The following is a 16648-nucleotide window of genomic DNA, read 5'->3' as shown; positions in this document are numbered from 1 at the left end:
AAAATGGAAAATAAAGAAGAAGAAGTCAAGAAGAATGGAACATAAAAAAATCAGAAAATATTGAAAAAATGGAGCAAATGCAGATCAACAAAATTTGGGAAAGCCTACATGAAATCCTATCTGGGTGCAAAAATCCAAATTAAAGTGGACTCAAATTAATATTGTAAATAGGCGCTGGATGGGCTGAAAGGAATAAATAAAATATCAAGCCCAATATAAAACATGAATAAATGGGTGCTGCTTGTACCGAAGTAAAAAATATAATGGTGATAGAAAAATTAAAATGACTTGGGGCTGAAATTGGGCTGAAAAGAAAGAAGAAAGGAAATCTAAAATCCTAAAGCCATTGGCCTATCTGCCTATACAAGAGTCATTTTGATAAATAGGTACACTATACACAAATTCAGCCGCATAGTATCTACACTATACACAATTTCAAAACAAGACACAAACTGCAAACCCCATCTCTATACCCTGCTTCTATGATTCCTCAACACTTGCTCATCACATTTACTGCAAGTTCTTCCTTTATTTTAGGTAGACTTTTAGCTGAATATGCTGCCACGAAGAATAGTGACATTAGGCTTAGATTTGTTTGTATCAGACTATGGATGAATGAAATCTCCTTTGCTTTGATGCTTGATTCCTTCTTTTTATTGCTAATTGGTACCTTTACTTTCTTCCTTTTGCTTGATCTATTTTGTTGTCGATTTTGTGCTCTGATTGCACACAATAAAAGTAAACATGCATGTAATAGTTGATGATTTTGTCGTATGCATAGCTGTCATAGTACATAGCAGTCGTAATCATGGCTGTAGTAGTTGGAGATAAAATTACAGTCGTAGGTGCTAAAAAGACAGCCCATAGTGGTAGCCTCTGCAGTTTGTGTCCACAAATTAATGAAGCAAACTACTTAAAGGAAGTGAGTTGAAGAGTAGGCAGAGATAAGATGAATTGAAAAATGTCTATCGTGTTACAATATAGAGATGATATGTATGTCTGATGGGTCAATTAGATGTGTTTTCCAGCTAGTTTAGAATGCGGGTGTGTGAGTGACTGAGGCACAAAATTGAACATGTATCCTCATGGAAGAGAGACGATGGCTCATGTCACACCCCGAAAACACCTAACATGAAGTTCTACGTAAGGCGTACATGCATCATATACAATATCAATAACAACACAAATAATGCCACGACTTTATCAATAACTCAATAGCATAAGTTTATCAAATGACAATGTCGAACATGGCTAGGGATAACACAATACAGACATATTGGTACAATATGTCAATTATTTAAATTATAACAACAAAACCTAATAAAAAGGAAAACATCAAGTGACATTTTCTTATTATAGTTTCCGTTCATCCTTTATTCTTGACTCGGCTCCAACTCCTCTTCTTTAGTACCTGGAAAACATAAACATGGAACGGGTGATAGATTGAACCCTCTCAGTGCGGAATTTACTTCAAGCCCGGAAGTTTGTACAATAATCCTCTTTTTAAGCTACTTTATTACTTCCAAGAAAAGAAATAGATATAGCTTACTTATATTAAAGAGAGAAAGGTTCCAGCAGAAGCTGAGAAATGATTTTTTTCACACTGCTGGTCTTGTTGAACCCATCATTGAAGTACACATAGAAGGTCTCCATCATTCTGCCCATATTGACAAATATCTCAAGTACTGTCATGGGGACATCAGCCGGGGAAATGCATGCCTGGTTTATTCTCTTCCATGCATCCTCGCAAAAAGACTGGAACTTCATAGTTGTTTCTTCCTTTGTTAACTTATGTTCCATCTTGTAGCATTCAAATGATGTCGGCCCTTGCCCGGACTTACTTTCACGCTGAAAGATAAATATCAAATGAACCTAGTTTAACTTCTGATTTTTTAATGAATGTTACAAATTTTCAATTTGAATTGAAGTTGTACTTTACTAATAGCTTGATTTTTATTCTTCACATAAATAATAAATTCCTTTTCTGGATGCTTAAACATTTGATTTGAGGTAGTTAAGTTGGTTCCCACGTGACTATATTTTTTGTGTCTTTGGACCAGAACAGTTCAGTCTGAAATATAGAATGTAATACAGAACCAAACAAAAAAATGAAAATTTATTTTGTACACTTGCTGTGCTGCTCATCATATACAAAATCATTTAACACTATTCAATTTATGCATAACACATATTAATGTGCACCCTAACTGATTTATACTAAGAAAAAAAAAATCACTAAATCATTTTTGGGTCAATTTAGTACCTCGTAGCTAACAAACTCATCAGTGTATCTCATAATTCTCATCGAATCCATGGCGACATCAGGAATAGCATTGAGCCACTGAAAGATCTCTTTGGTGATCACTTCCCTTTGAAGTCCTAAAAAGGGAAAACCAACCACAAAGCTGCCAATATTCCCGTCTAATGCCGGAGTTTTGCGCTCATGGAAGGATGGTGCACAACTGCTCGCATGCCACTCTACTTCTTGCATGTTACCAGCAACCAGTGTCTGAACCTATTTATAAAAATATGCATTACAACTTTATTTTCTACAAAAAAAAAATTTGAAAGTCAGAATGAATATAATTATTAAACAGAAAGTGTATGAATGAGGGTAGTTCAAAAAAATTTACACCTCTTGTTTCTACACTCTTAAAAATCATTAATATGTTACTTATAATAATTAATTATTCATGTAAATAAATAATTCAAATATGAAGCGTTAGCAAAAGTTATGAAAAACATCTTATCATACCGACTTTACAATGTAAGGCATACGGTACTTCTCACTAGGCTCTAGTTCATCCTCAAAATTATTAACTGTTTTAATGAATTGGTGACAGAATTTCCTCAAGTACATCGGTAGAAAATCCACTGCTTTTTCATCCCACCTGCAAGCCATTGATATTAAAAACCATTAGGAATGCAAAATAACTGTCAATTAATTTACATTACAAAAATCAGTCTGTGAATAAAACATATTTATCACAGGTAAAATGAATAGCTTGCCTCTGTATTGCATCATTTAGAAGCTTGCATTCTTCATATGTGCCAAACACATCAAAAGTGTCATCCACAATTGTTGCCAAGGCAAGAAACTTGGCATTCATTATCCGTGCACGGCTATACTCAGCCTCAAAATATAGTGGCAAAGCAAAAATGAAATAGCCCTCTAATAAACGATCTCGTGCATATTTTAGGTTCTCGCCAATGTTTAGGTTCTTCCACCATCTGCATTAACACGTATAATCAAATCTGTATTAGTACTAATCCATGTCATCACTAATAATGAAATGAAGCACTAATCAAATGCCAGTAGTATATAACCGTTTGGAGAATTGTTAATAATAGTAGGAATTATTAGTATCGGGATCGGGGTATCAGCCGGTATCGGCCGATTCGGATCGGAAAATCGGACTTTTTGGCCAGAAACTTGTTTTACACTAAAAAATAGGAAAAAATTGATAAGATTATTAACATCTTTAATCACGGGTTCATATAACTCTATTTCAGCATAGTTGATACTTGGTACTCTATTTAATCAATGAATGTGACGAGTTTTCAGCATGTGCATAATTTATACTCTATTTAATCAATCACGGGTTCAAGTTTTCAGATGAATAATGACCAGAATCGGACCAAAATAGCATAAATTGAAGGAAAAACAGAAAATCTATGAGTATCGGCTCAGTATTGGATCGGTGTCGGCCGATACTGATACGTATCGGCCGATCCGGATCGGTATCGGCCGATAATTCCTACTATTCAATAAACAATTTAGAGTTTCAAATAATTTCATCAAAGTTGCGATGGTGGTGGCGACTATATAGTGACCAGCCGGCACTATGGAAACTATGCGCTATGAGATTTAACCGGATTTCTACCAATCAAGTGTCAACGAGGGCCTAATTGGAAGGGAATGCCACTGATCAGGAGCTATAGAGACGGTATACAAAGGCGGGCATGACAAAACATATCGCTTGCAGAATCTGTGCCGATGATAAGAGAACTCATGCTGGATTGGCCAAATGGCCATGGTATTGATCTCACGAGTGGAAAGGACTTACTGAGGTGGCATTGGGAGCACTATGGTGTATACTCAACAAAGTCGGTCTACATATGCTAACAGGTGCACCCAACAATGCTTGGAAGTTTGATAAACTATGATCGCAAAAATGTCCAAGAACAGTTAAAGTATTTGGCTACCTAGCACTGAACCGGAAAATCCTCACTCACAATGTCTTGAGAAGGCAACGAATCCAATGCAACCTGGAATGTGCTATGTGCAGTAGTTGCCCAATGGTGTTAGCTCTTCATCTACTTTTCCTACGCCCATATCCAGTGAACGTTTGGTGGATACTATCAAGTAAGTTAGGATCCAACTAATGAAACCGGCAACTAGCATCCATGACACCTGGATAGCATCCTGGGAGGGAGCAATCACCGGCCGTAGCACCTGGTTTCTATGTGCCTCAAGGTATTTATATATGAAGACAGCGAAATGTTAGGATCTAACTCAACTAGGACATGCTATGACTTAAGTACTACTGAAGTTTGTATTGTCGAGAAGCTGTTAGGGATTGATTCGAATTGGTGTTATAGTTCTTAGTGCAGAAGCTTACTCTGCGGTTAATTGCTGATTTAATTTAATTTAATTAAATTGCAGGGTGTGTGTTGTAAGCAAACAGTAAGTTGTTAACTTGTTTTTAATTAAATCAGTGACAATATGGGTCAAAGAATTGATGTTGGGCTATATGTCCTCTTAGCCTTAATTAATGAAACTCAGTCCATGAGTCGGAATGAACATGACACAATGTAGTTATAGAAAAATTACTATCCTAAATCCCAAGTTTTCAGTGGAGTCAAAATGTGTTGTGCTTTTTGGATGACCTCAACTCGAATTTGACGTCGACATGGAAATAGTATCAAAGATCTGTAATAAATGTTGATTGATTGACGTTGAATTTTGGTTAACCTTTTATTGACGTCGACATCGAATTTTGGTTAACCTTTTATTAAACACTGCAACAACATGAACTAAGAGAAAGAAACCAATACAACGAAGAATAAAACCATGCAATATTTTGCAGTTGGCAAATTAAATTAAGCTGAAATGCATGTATTGATAGGTCTGATTTGGTGAAGTTTGGTATACACTAATTTGCAGCGTAAATGCACATATCTGATATAAAATCATCGATAAGTAATGACTAATGCCATGGTTATGTCCATGGATAGTTATCCCCGAAGCAATTAATTGATGATTATTTCTGAACCCATGATGTTAAGCAATTATATTCACGGTGTTAAAACAGATTCTAACTGCTCCATATTGAATTGTTTAAAAGGATTATAAATAAAGAATTGAACTCACAGAGAAAGAATCTTCATCTCTTCTAAATGAAGACTTTGCAATGTATTAAAGTCCAATTTTGCAAGCTCATGTAATATTCCATCTCTGCTTTCCTCCTCATCATATTCTTCAATATAAAACCTTGCCTCCACTCTCGGCAAGATCTGATGCAACGGTATCTTGAGTGAGCGCAATACTTGTTTCTTTAGTGGGGATCTCAAATCATCAAGCATTAGTGAGAGATGGCCCCTAGCAAAAGAAATTGCATCAGCAAGTATTCCCTCTCCTGGAGTCGCAAGATACCCTGCGTTATACAGGCTAAGCAATCCTTTCGGGTCCTTGCTTATGTTCTCATCAAAGTTTCCTTGATCATCTTTGAAATTGAGAAATACATCTGTAAATATTTAAATACATGAAATGGTCAGCTTGTGCGATTAATTAAATGTCTTGAGATAAAGGCAGAGCCACATATGTATCAAAGATGTGACAACTGCAGCCCTTTGACGTAAAGTATTAAAAAATATATTTTATGAAAATAGATTCAGGAATTCTTTTAATTAAGATGACATTTCTCTTAAAAAATAAAATAAAATGTTGATACAAAAGATTACTTTCGATGAAATAAAAAGAATATTACCTGAAGACGCATTAAACCCGTGTTGTCTGAATAGTCGGAAGCGAGTTGCCACATGATGAAGATCCCAACTAAGAAGATTAGCATCATGAAGATGGAGTAATGCATCATGAATTTCTCTCTTAAAGTGGTAACCTATGCCAAAGTGTTCGATTGTATCAATCAAGTTCACCATCTCCACAGGGTCAGTGGTGGACCCAAGTATCGAGCTTGCTTGCTCTTTGAGCTCTCTTATCCTTGCTTCGTTCCAATCTTTGAGCTTCTGCAAGACCAAATAAATGTGCAAAGATAATATTATTAAGGTTATTTAATTAATATATATGTCGCTTACCACTAAATTTTAGTCATCGATGGTTTTCACCATGCATATATAAATGTACAATCAAATCTTTACCGTACCTATTGTTGCTTACGATTAGTGCATTGAAGAAATAGACAAGAGAGTACAGAGGAAGCTAAGTTGATTTTTTTTTTGTTTAGGATTCAAATATTATACGTTATATATATACATGAAAATATATAAATTGCATTAATTATAGATAATGTAACAGGTCCAAAACTAATTTGGATCACAATATTAAATTATAATAAAATTAGAAATTGAGATCCTGTATGTGTTCAGATTAATTAATCCGTAAGAAAATAAATAAAGATAACTTTTATTTGTATTTGAACCTGTCAAAATGCAGATAAGATTGCCTTAAGTTCATCATATGTTTTGAGAATTGTAAACTTATGATAAAAAAATGAAGAAGTGTCAAACTAATGATCAAGATGTTTACAATTGATGTATGTAACTATTTGTCAAACAAATTGATGATCCCAAATATTTAAAAATGACAGCAACAAGTTTATTCTGAAGTACAAATAAACTTAACGATTTAACAATTTAACAATTTATTATAAAATTATTGGTTTGACATTCATCATTTGAAGTTAATTATTTATGCTTTTGAGGTTGAGATAGCAAAGGCCATGGTGAGCTTAACACTCCGCTTCTTTTGCAATTAAAATGCACGTGTATTATATTCATATTATACTAATATATTGGATTTCACTTTCATCTGGCAAATTTTCAACCTAATAGTAATCCACGTATATTTAACTTTCTTTATTGTTATCACCGAAAACATTTTTTTTAAAGCTTGGAAGTGAATACCAAGATAATAAAACATTCTTTCATGAAATATCAAATGATATACATTGAATTTACTTGAAATGTAATTAATATACAAGAAATTGAGCTTGTTTAATTATTCTTATGCTTTCCTAATGTTAGAATATATACTTCCACTCGAAGATTATAGATAGACTTAACAGGAAAATTAGCGTCGCAATACTGAAATTGTTCCTTGTTGGCCAACAATATATATATAGAGATGAGCTATGGTGAGCTATAGAGTAAAAGGGGTTTTTTACTCCATGGAAAAAAAAATCATTTTGAAAATTCAAACAACCGATCCGAACCGCTCAACATGATCTCCATATTGAAATGTGCTTGGAGACCAAATTTTACATTTTTTGGAATTTTTTTACTATTTATTAAGCCACTTTGAAAATCGCCGATCCGGTGGTCCAGAAATTTTTACTGTTTTTTACTGTTTACCCGGATTTTCAGATTTTCAAAGTGGCTTAATAAATAGTAAAAAAAAAATCCAAAAAATGTAAAATTTAGTTTCCAAGCATATTTTATTATAGATTAAACATCTAACGGTTTGGATCGGCTATTTGAATTTTGAAAATGAAAAAATTGCATGGAGTATAAACCCCTTTTACTATATTTATATATATATATATATATATATATATAAATATAGTTTAAGCACTCGAGCGTTTTTAATTACTTTTGAATTTTGCACACCAAAAGAGGATAGAATCAACCTTAATTGATAATAAAAAATTTACGGCAGTAAAATTGTTTTTTTTTTTAATATAGCCCCGTATTTTTTTTTCTTTCAGCAAAGTATAACTAGTCTCTATTTACCGGAGTTTTTATATATAAGAAAATAAATAAATAAAATATTAAAAATAAGAAAGGTACCGCGGAAATTTTAAAAATGGGAAGGCAGGAGGTTGGGACGCCATGGCATACCCCAGCCCAAGAATTTCAGCCAAAAAAAAAAAAATTAAATTTTAGGAACGCCATGGCATACCCAATCCCATATACAAAAGCTGAAAATGAAACTTTACTAGCGTTTTTCAGTTGAAAAAAGAGCTTTCGTGATGTTTGTATATGGGACTGGGTATGCCATGGCATTCCTAGAATTTAATTAATTTTTTTTTTAGCTGAAATTCTTGGACTAGGGTATGCCATGGTGTTCGGCTGGGACGCCATGGCAACCTCCTGCCTTCTTATTTCTCAAAATTTCACTGTACCTTTCTTATTTTTAATATTTTATTTATTTATTTTCTTATATATAAAAATTCCGGCTCTATTTATTATGAAACGATTACCAGTGTATACATGCTAGGAGCTCAACAGAAAAGAACTCATTAGGAGTTCACCTGGACGATATATATGTTTGTGTGTGTATATATATATATATATATATATATAGAGGTTGTCTACTTTACTTCCATAAATATATGCAGACATATATTTATAAGTCATTTTTCCGTTTTTAGTATTCAAATGGTCAATCTGAAGCACTTAACATGTTCTGCAAACTAGAATGTGCTTGGAGACCAAATTTTATTACTATTTTTTCAGAATTTTTTAAAACAGTCATAAAAAATATATAAGGCTTTATATATATATATGGAGATTAATTAATGTGCAACGGTAGGTATACCTGAATAGGAACTGTGTGAGTGATGAAAGTGTCAGCACTCCACGAAGTCGGCTCATAGTTAACAGACCTTCGAGCAAAGCTCTCCTGTTTCTCATTGTTGCAAACAGCAGGGCACGTTTTCTGTGGTTCGCTGCTCATAGTTAACAGTCCGGTCCGGTCCGGTTTGGTCCACGGATTAGAACGAATCCGGTTTAGCACGGATTGGCTAAAATATCTTGAACTGAACCCTTGCTAGATCCGTATCTAGCAAAGAGATAGTCCGGTCTGGATTTGAAGGTCGGTCCGGTCCAAAACCGGAAGGGTTTTATCACAACACTATATGGTACACATGCATCATTCACTCAGAATCGTCCGAGTTTTGCCTTCTATGGTACATGCATCATTCACTCAAAATCGTCCGAGTTTTGTCTTCTATATTGGTACATGCATCATTCAGTTTTGCCTTATTAATTATAATCAATTATTTAAATTTTTCAGTACAGGAACGATAACAATATAGCATACCATTTCTGTGTACTGGCCTTGTTTGCAACTAAAATGCGTTTATATACTATTTTCGAAACTGATTATATTTGATAATAAGATTATTTATAATTAACTTGTTACTAATAAAATTACTAAACATATTTTTTTTGTAACTTGGATTTTTTTTTTTATCATTCGGAAAAAAGTAAAGGTTAATTATACTTAGGGATCTACTTACAACATTTGGAAGTTACAATATCTTACCATAACTTCGTTTTGTGATATTTAAATTTCAAACAGTCGATCTGAACCGTTCAACATGTAATCTTTATTAAAATGTGCTTGAAAATAAAATTTTATATTTTTAAGATTTTTTGTATTATTTATTAAGTATTTTACAAAATTGTTACTTTAAAATAATTCTGGACCACTGAAAAATAACATTTTTATGAAATACTCAATAAATAGTAAAAAAATTCAAAAAAATATAAAATTTGATATTCAAACACATGCTAGTACTAATTACATGTTGAGCAGTTTGGATCGACGGTTTGGACTTTAAAAATCGCAAAACTAAATTGTGATAAGATATTGTAACTTTCAAATATTGTAAGTGAATCCCTCCTCTATATATAAAAATGTCTGAACTTAGATATGAAAAATTTGAATGTTAAATGCATACAAACATGTTGAGATGAAAAGAAGAAGTGTAATTGTCGTAACGGACAAACATACTCTTAAATTAGATGTAATTGTTTGACCTCCCAACAAAAAAAAACACTTGATTTTCGTGTTCAAATTAAAAACTATTAGTCCGAGGTGTTAGGTTTAGTCGTGTACACATCACAGTACGATTGGATATAAAATGCTCTTCATTTTCTCACACTTCGTTTTCAACTCTTTTTCATTCTCTTATTTAGTACATAAAGGTTTGAAGCCTGATAATTGTACCTCAAACAAAATCTCCGAACGCGTTCTCTAAGTAGTTTAATAGAAAAACTTCCAATGTTATATAACTTCCATTTCCAACGCTAATATTCAAACATTTGAAGCTCCATTTATAATTCGCAAGCATTTAAACATCGATATGTATAGTTTTAACTTCTAATTACTTTTGTTTTCAAGCCAAAAATGCAAATATTCATTTCACCAACTTTTTAATTTTTTTCCTGATCATTCTCATCTATATTTTCTTGATGATCCATGATGAATTTTGCGAATATAAAAAATATGAACATTTTTTACCCGATTTTCTCTTTCAAATGAGATCCATGAAAAATAACTTTCGAGTTATATTTGTGTCATAATTTTTCTTAACATTTTAAATTTCTGTGACTTTCAGTTTTTTTTTATTTTGCTTCAAAATAATTTAAACCTTTGTTTACAAGCATATAAACCTCATTAATAACACACTAAATCTCTAGAATAAAACATATAAACCTCATGTACAAAGAATTTAAATCTCAACAATAACACTTCAAAGCATATAAATCTCAATAATAACACTGCATTTATAAAACTCATGTACAAAGCATATAAACCTCATGTACAAAGCCTTAAATTTTTTATTGGTCGTAGACTGAGATTTAAAAACTTGAAAATTTAAAGTTCTCATGAGTTTTATTTTGAAAAAACAAATTATTTTAAAATTACTCAAAAATATTTTTTCATTGATCTTATTTGAAAGATAAAATCGATTGGAAAACGTTCGTATTTTTAGATTCGTAAAATTTATCACGGATCGTCGGAAAAATAAATTATAATAATCAGAGAAAAAAAAAGTGGGTGAAAAGAATATTTCCTTTTTAGCTTGAAGACAAAAGTAGTTGAGAGTTAAAACTATTTAAAAAAGCTTTTAGATAGAGGTTTATATACTTGCAAGTAACATTTTAAAATATTTTAAACATAATTTTAAATGTTTAAATATTAACACTTTAAATGGAAGTTATATAATATTGGAAGGTTTTTTCTGTTAAACTACTTGGGGGACATACTCGGATATGATGGCTCGGGATACCAGAACATTTATCTAAAGGTTTAATTGAGATAGAGAGGATTTTTCTTTCTTTATTTAATTTTTCCATTCCAAATCTTTTTTATTTTTATTGGTAGATTAAGGTTTAATTGAGGTTTAATTGAGATGGAGAGGATTTTTTTTTCTTTATTTAATTTTGACTTTCCAATTCAATTTCTTCTTCTTATATTATTAGAGAAAGGTTTAATTGAGAGAGAGGATTTATATATTTTTTAATTAATTTTGGTTTTAATAAAGGTGCCCAAGTTTCCTTTTTCAATGCAAGACAAAAACAATCTACTCGGTATGATTTTTTTCTCTGACTTACTTTGAGTGTTGTAATTGAACTTGAAATATTGCATTTCTAGTGAAAATTATGTCTATTTGAAGGGAATTTGGCTGCCTTTTAACAAACAAATGTATTATATTGCTTTTTTTATGAATCTCAAAGCAACTCATTTTCAATAAATATTGCTCATCTGTGCATTATAGACAGTCTCCACATTTAATATGATTCGGTTTTGGCCAATAAACAACAATCTACTATTTACTTTGAAATATCTTTTTTTTTTGTTCATATTAAAAACTATTCGTCAGAGGTGTTAGGTTTAGTCATGTGCACATCGATCACAGTACTATTGGATAGAAGATGCTTATCTTTTTTTTCACCTTTCGTTTTCAACTCTTTTTCATTCGCTTGTTTAGTGCAGTAAGGTTCAATAGATAGACAGGATTTTGACTTTCTTTAGTTAATTTTGGCTTTTCAATTTTTTATTTATTTATCGAGAAAGATTTAATTGAGAGTCTTTTTTTATTGATTTTGGATCTCCAATTCTTTTTCTCTTGATTAATAGAGAAAGGTTTAATTGAGAGAGTGGGTTTTTATTTTCTTAATTAATTTTTGTTGCAACAAAAGGACTCAAGTTTCCGTTTTCAATAAATGGTAGAAACTAAAACTGTTTACTTGGTTCGATTTTTATTTTTGCCTTAATTTGAGTGTTGCAATTATACTTGCAATATTATATTTGTAGTAAAACACTTGTCCATTTGAAGGAAATTTTTAAATTTTTTTAGCTTGAGCAAATGATATATTAATCGAACAATAACAGCAGTCTTGTAACCTTGTTCAATACAGCAAATAAATTTGGTATATTCTTGAGCAAATGATTTAGAAAACTACATCATGCTTAAAAGAAAAAAAATATGAAAGGTGTGCATCAATCAACTTTGTCTACAATTTTTGGGAATAAACGGCTTGGGTGTGATGGCTTAATTTTGAAATTAAATTTGAATACATGTGTTATCTTATGGCTGCTGTAACATCATGTTTGGTCTTGGGTCGACGTTCAACAGGATGTAATACCAATCATGAGGGGTACAGCTTGGATTTGATGGCTTTTGGAATCAAATTTGAGTGCGATTAATTTGGTATTCATTCAATGCACTTCAAGATTCATCATGCGCGCACACTACTTTAAAATTCATGTGTTCCACACTTTGATATTTGTGGCTGCTGTAATTTGAATAGATCATGTTTATAATTAGTCTTGGCTCCATGTTAAACATGATGTGACACCAACCACACTATAACACCAACACACTCAATGATGGGATGGCTTGGGTCTGATGGCTTTGGGAATCAAATTTGAGTCCGATTAATTTAGTATTCATTCCGTGCACTTTAAGATTCGTGCATACTACTTTAAAATTCATGTGTTCTCCACTTTGATATTTGTGGATATGAATAAGCCCATCAGACCTAAATTTTATTCCAAGGGCCATCGGACCCAAGTTTTTCCCCTCAATGTGATGCTTTATTCGCAACATATCAAATTAGTATAATTTCACAAATGTAAGCAAAAAAACACAAGAAAAGCTAAACAAATGACATTGTTGTAGTGTTCAATTTAAAGTTTGGTATGATATTCTCTATTATTATGGTGGCCTAAATTTAAATCGAAAGCCTGAAACATTATTATGATAAAAGGTAAAACAAATGTACAATACCACATGCAAAACTATGAATTTTGATATAAAATATGATCAAAATCTTAAAAGAATTAGTTGCCCACAAATAAATTAATGTATGGATATATCTCTAGGTACAAAAAATGAGGTACACTCAGCAAAACTACCCCTCAAGCAAGTCTAGGTGCAATCTGGAGTAGCATAACAAATATTAATACAGTGGGGCCTACATGTCAGTGACTCGATATTATTTTTGCCGAATCTCCAAAGTGGATAAACCTGGATCATGGATATTGAACTTTGTGAACCGTGACGTCCGTGTCTCCGCCCACGACGAGCCAAGACCAATCAAACGCGACTGAATGTCGGTGAGTTTAGATTGAGTATTTGATCCCTTCAATTTGGGTACACCAGACTCTCCATGCACCATCCCCAAGCCCTTATGCGGTCTATCATATGCCAGGCACATCCCAAACAAATGAAAAACTCAAGGGCTACGTTGCCCCCAGAGGGAGGCTGATAGGCGGACCCCACCCCTGCCCTTCTTCTTCCTCCAGCACGCGCTTCGCTTTAAGCCGAGCTTGAAGCTTGAAATTGAACGAAGTTAGTAGATCACAATGCAATCTGTTACTTGAAATCGTCGGAGACCCTTCCGCTATCCTCTCTGCCGGATAAATGATGAATGGAACCCTCTATTAATTATTAAATCCCCAATTGAAACTGAGAAGAACAACAAAGAAAGGAACTCGAGCTCTTGAAGAGGTGGTAGGCAAAGACGGTGTGAGCCCAGTTCATGTGGTGGAGTTTGCTATTAGTAATATATCTCTCAAGTACTTCAATGCAATACATAGAACACATCATAATTAAAAAGCATTGAATTTTGGGTATATAAGCAAAATTAACCGGTATATAACTGTTCTTTTTGTTTAACCTTTTAAACCAATGACTAAAAGAAACCGCATGGACCTTTATTTTTTATTTTTTAAAACTGAGATGGTGTTTTAATTAATGATCTGTTCTGAAATCTCAGCGGCTCCTGTTTCTCTCTTTGCCTCTTTTTCTTAAACTTTTTAATTTTATTCCAGCTCTGATTGTAAGAGAGAAGCTTTTGATGCTTCTAAAGAGAAGTTGAGTCCAGTTTCTTCCTTTCCCTTTCTTAATTTTTGTTGCATATCATCTACCTTTTATCAATAATGCACCAAATGGTGCATGCACTGGTGAGAACATGTTTGAAATTACTTGGTAATTACCATATAGAGCTTCCACACTAGTTTTGGTTATGTTTTTGTTTCTTAAATTACTATAATTTAATAGAAAAGGATTTGCTCTTCTGACGAGAATTAGAAGAACTTTATTGGATTTCATTAAATGGCACTTATTGTGCACATATTACATGAACACATTGACTATTCATAAAATAAATAACATAACAAAATCAAACATTACTAGACTATGATTTTGTAGTTGGAAGTGTCATTACCAACTTCAAAGGTGATGTATATCTGGTCCTTAATTTACCGCTCTTCTATTGGGAGTTGGAGGATGGAATGTCTGATTGCTGTTTCTTTTTAACGACTTCGGGAGAGGTCCACTTTGTAGTACTCATTATACATTCAAACGAGAGGCAATCCTCGTTGACATACTCCGAGGAATATAATTTGGGTTTCCACATAAATCGAATTGCAACCATATTATTTTGCCTGAAATATGTCTGCTTTCTTTCAGCAACCGCTAAACGTCTTCCATTTGGAGCAATTAGGTTTATTTGAATATCTACTTTCAAAGAGTTGGTTGTATAAGTTAGAAGCCTGATATGCAATTCTACCATTCTAGGAAGAGCGAATACATTTGGATAGTAGTTGACAGACCAGCGGTGGCCAGCCAGACTGAATTTGCCACAGTCGATGTTGAAATCACGAGGACAGAACTGAAATTGTGAGTAGCCCTTGATATTGGCACGATAAACTGTGCTGAAAGTCTCCACATCACATATCACTTCCCTTTCTGTTTCGATTGAATCCTTAACTGAGGCATCTTTTGCTGACGCCGTGCTTTTCATCTGGCATGATTGTTGATGTGCTATTGTTAGTGTAAAAATAATTTCTGTATTAAAATGCACAAAAGAAAATAAAGAAACAGCACTGCAGTTGCTGTACTACGTATTTCATAAGTTTATATCATTGCATGTTTCGTTTCAGCTTCGTCGTATAGAGACCAAAATTACAAACATTAGGATCTTCGTTGAGGTAAACCAAAAAGGGGGAAGCCTGCTTCAAGCATAAAAGGTAAAAATTCAGTTTTCTTGCTCGTAGTTCTTCCATATTTTCAGGTCTTAATACTTGTTTGTGCATCAAATTCTGCAACAATAAAGAGACAAAATTGGAGGTTCGAAATACCATGTCCCTTCAAGCAAAAGGGAAGAAATAGAAGGTTCAAAATTAAATATAACAAGTAATTGGGCAGAAGATAATTGTAACAGTTTCTTTACTTTAGAAAAGAAAAAAAGAAAGACAATGGAAGAAACTACCAGTGCCACAATTTTTTTTTCTACTATTTGACCCATTTTCATAAAAGCAAAAACAAAATGTAGGAAAAATGATCTATTTCCCACACTTAAGAATCACGCATGGTACTGTTCTTACTCTTTTTCTTTTTAAAAAAAAAATAAAATAATAATCACATATCATCATGATGGACACTGAAACCTGAGGCATCGAGGATGAAGTGCTCATGAGAAGAATCCTGTAGTATTGAGGCTAAATAAATTATCAAGACAGTGCAGTTGTAATGTTTTGTTGTATATATATATTTTAATAAAACAAGAAGTTATCAATTTAAATAGACCTGCTATTGCCTATTAGTATGCTACAATGAAACCTTCTTATTTAGAATCTATTTAATTCACTAATAATAATCATCTTATCATTAGATAACAACTGGTGTTTGTTGTTTTTAAAAAATTCTATTTTTAACTTATGCTTTCTGCTATCTAAAAAATGCAGCTTTGGTGCTTGCTGGATATTTTCCGACCTAGCTTTGCTGGTTGAAACACGACATGTTTATATCAAGCACCTCTAATCAATATTGACGACTTTATTAAATAACAAGGTTCTTTCTATCTAGAAATAGTTAAAGATATAAAAATAAATAATTTGGGTTGTCAGGAAAATTGATTAAATACATATAACTATGAGATTCCAAAATAGGTTATTAATTTCAATATACCTTTTAGGAAAGAACTAATGATTAATGAATTATATTCTCATGCAGGAAAGACACCAACCTTTATAGGAGAGAACTAATGATTAGAATAAAGGTTCAGATACCTCCTTTAATTTTCACTGAAAACATACATCCAACTTATAAACATGTTTAACAAATCTAAATTTAACATAGAATAAGTTTGGTAGGTTCTTGACTGA

The 16648-nt window shown here is 32.7% G+C and overlaps 2 protein-coding genes across 2 annotated transcripts; both read right to left on the bottom strand.

Annotated features, from left to right (window-relative positions):
- Nucleotides 1–1175: 1175 nt before the first annotated feature.
- Nucleotides 1176–8917, bottom strand: LOC144544984 (alpha-humulene synthase-like). The gene is made up of 8 exons (XM_078293543.1): nt 8780–8917; nt 5991–6249; nt 5375–5747; nt 3010–3231; nt 2756–2891; nt 2264–2515; nt 1550–1848; nt 1176–1411 (listed from the first exon to the last, which is right to left on the bottom strand). The coding sequence occupies exons 1-7, from the start codon at nt 8915–8917 to the stop codon at nt 1555–1557; spliced, it is 1674 nt and encodes a 557-aa protein (XP_078149669.1). The 3' UTR covers nt 1176–1411; nt 1550–1554.
- A 5834-nt stretch (nt 8918–14751) lies between these two features.
- Nucleotides 14752–15285, bottom strand: LOC144544983 (uncharacterized). The gene has a single exon (XM_078293542.1). The coding sequence runs from the start codon at nt 15283–15285 to the stop codon at nt 14752–14754; it is 534 nt and encodes a 177-aa protein (XP_078149668.1).
- Between the last annotated feature and the right edge of the window lie 1363 nt (nt 15286–16648).

The sequence above is a fragment of the Carex rostrata genome, chromosome 27 (assembly GCF_964058835.1).
Source record: "Carex rostrata chromosome 27, lpCarRost1.2, whole genome shotgun sequence".
Classification (NCBI taxonomy): domain Eukaryota; kingdom Viridiplantae; phylum Streptophyta; class Magnoliopsida; order Poales; family Cyperaceae; genus Carex; species Carex rostrata.
The sequence above is the reverse complement of the archived record's forward strand: the minus strand, read 5'-3'. Positions and strand labels throughout refer to the sequence as shown.

What these genes read in the sequence shown, in the direction of transcription:
- LOC144544984 (XM_078293543.1), bottom strand. Translation starts at nt 8,917, where the DNA reads ATGAGCAGCGAACCACAGAAAACGTGCCCTGCTGTTTGCAACAATGAG. An exon ending in CGGGTTTAATGCGTCTTCAG is followed by an intron (nt 5,748 to 5,990) that starts GTAATATTCTTT and finishes AAATATTTACAG; the next exon opens with ATGTATTTCTCAATTTCAAA. An exon ending in ATGAGTTTGTTAGCTACGAG is followed by an intron (nt 1,849 to 2,263) that starts GTACTAAATTGA and finishes TTTATCTTTCAG; the next exon opens with CGTGAAAGTAAGTCCGGGCA.
- LOC144544983 (XM_078293542.1), bottom strand. Translation starts at nt 15,285, where the DNA reads ATGAAAAGCACGGCGTCAGCAAAAGATGCCTCAGTTAAGGATTCAATC.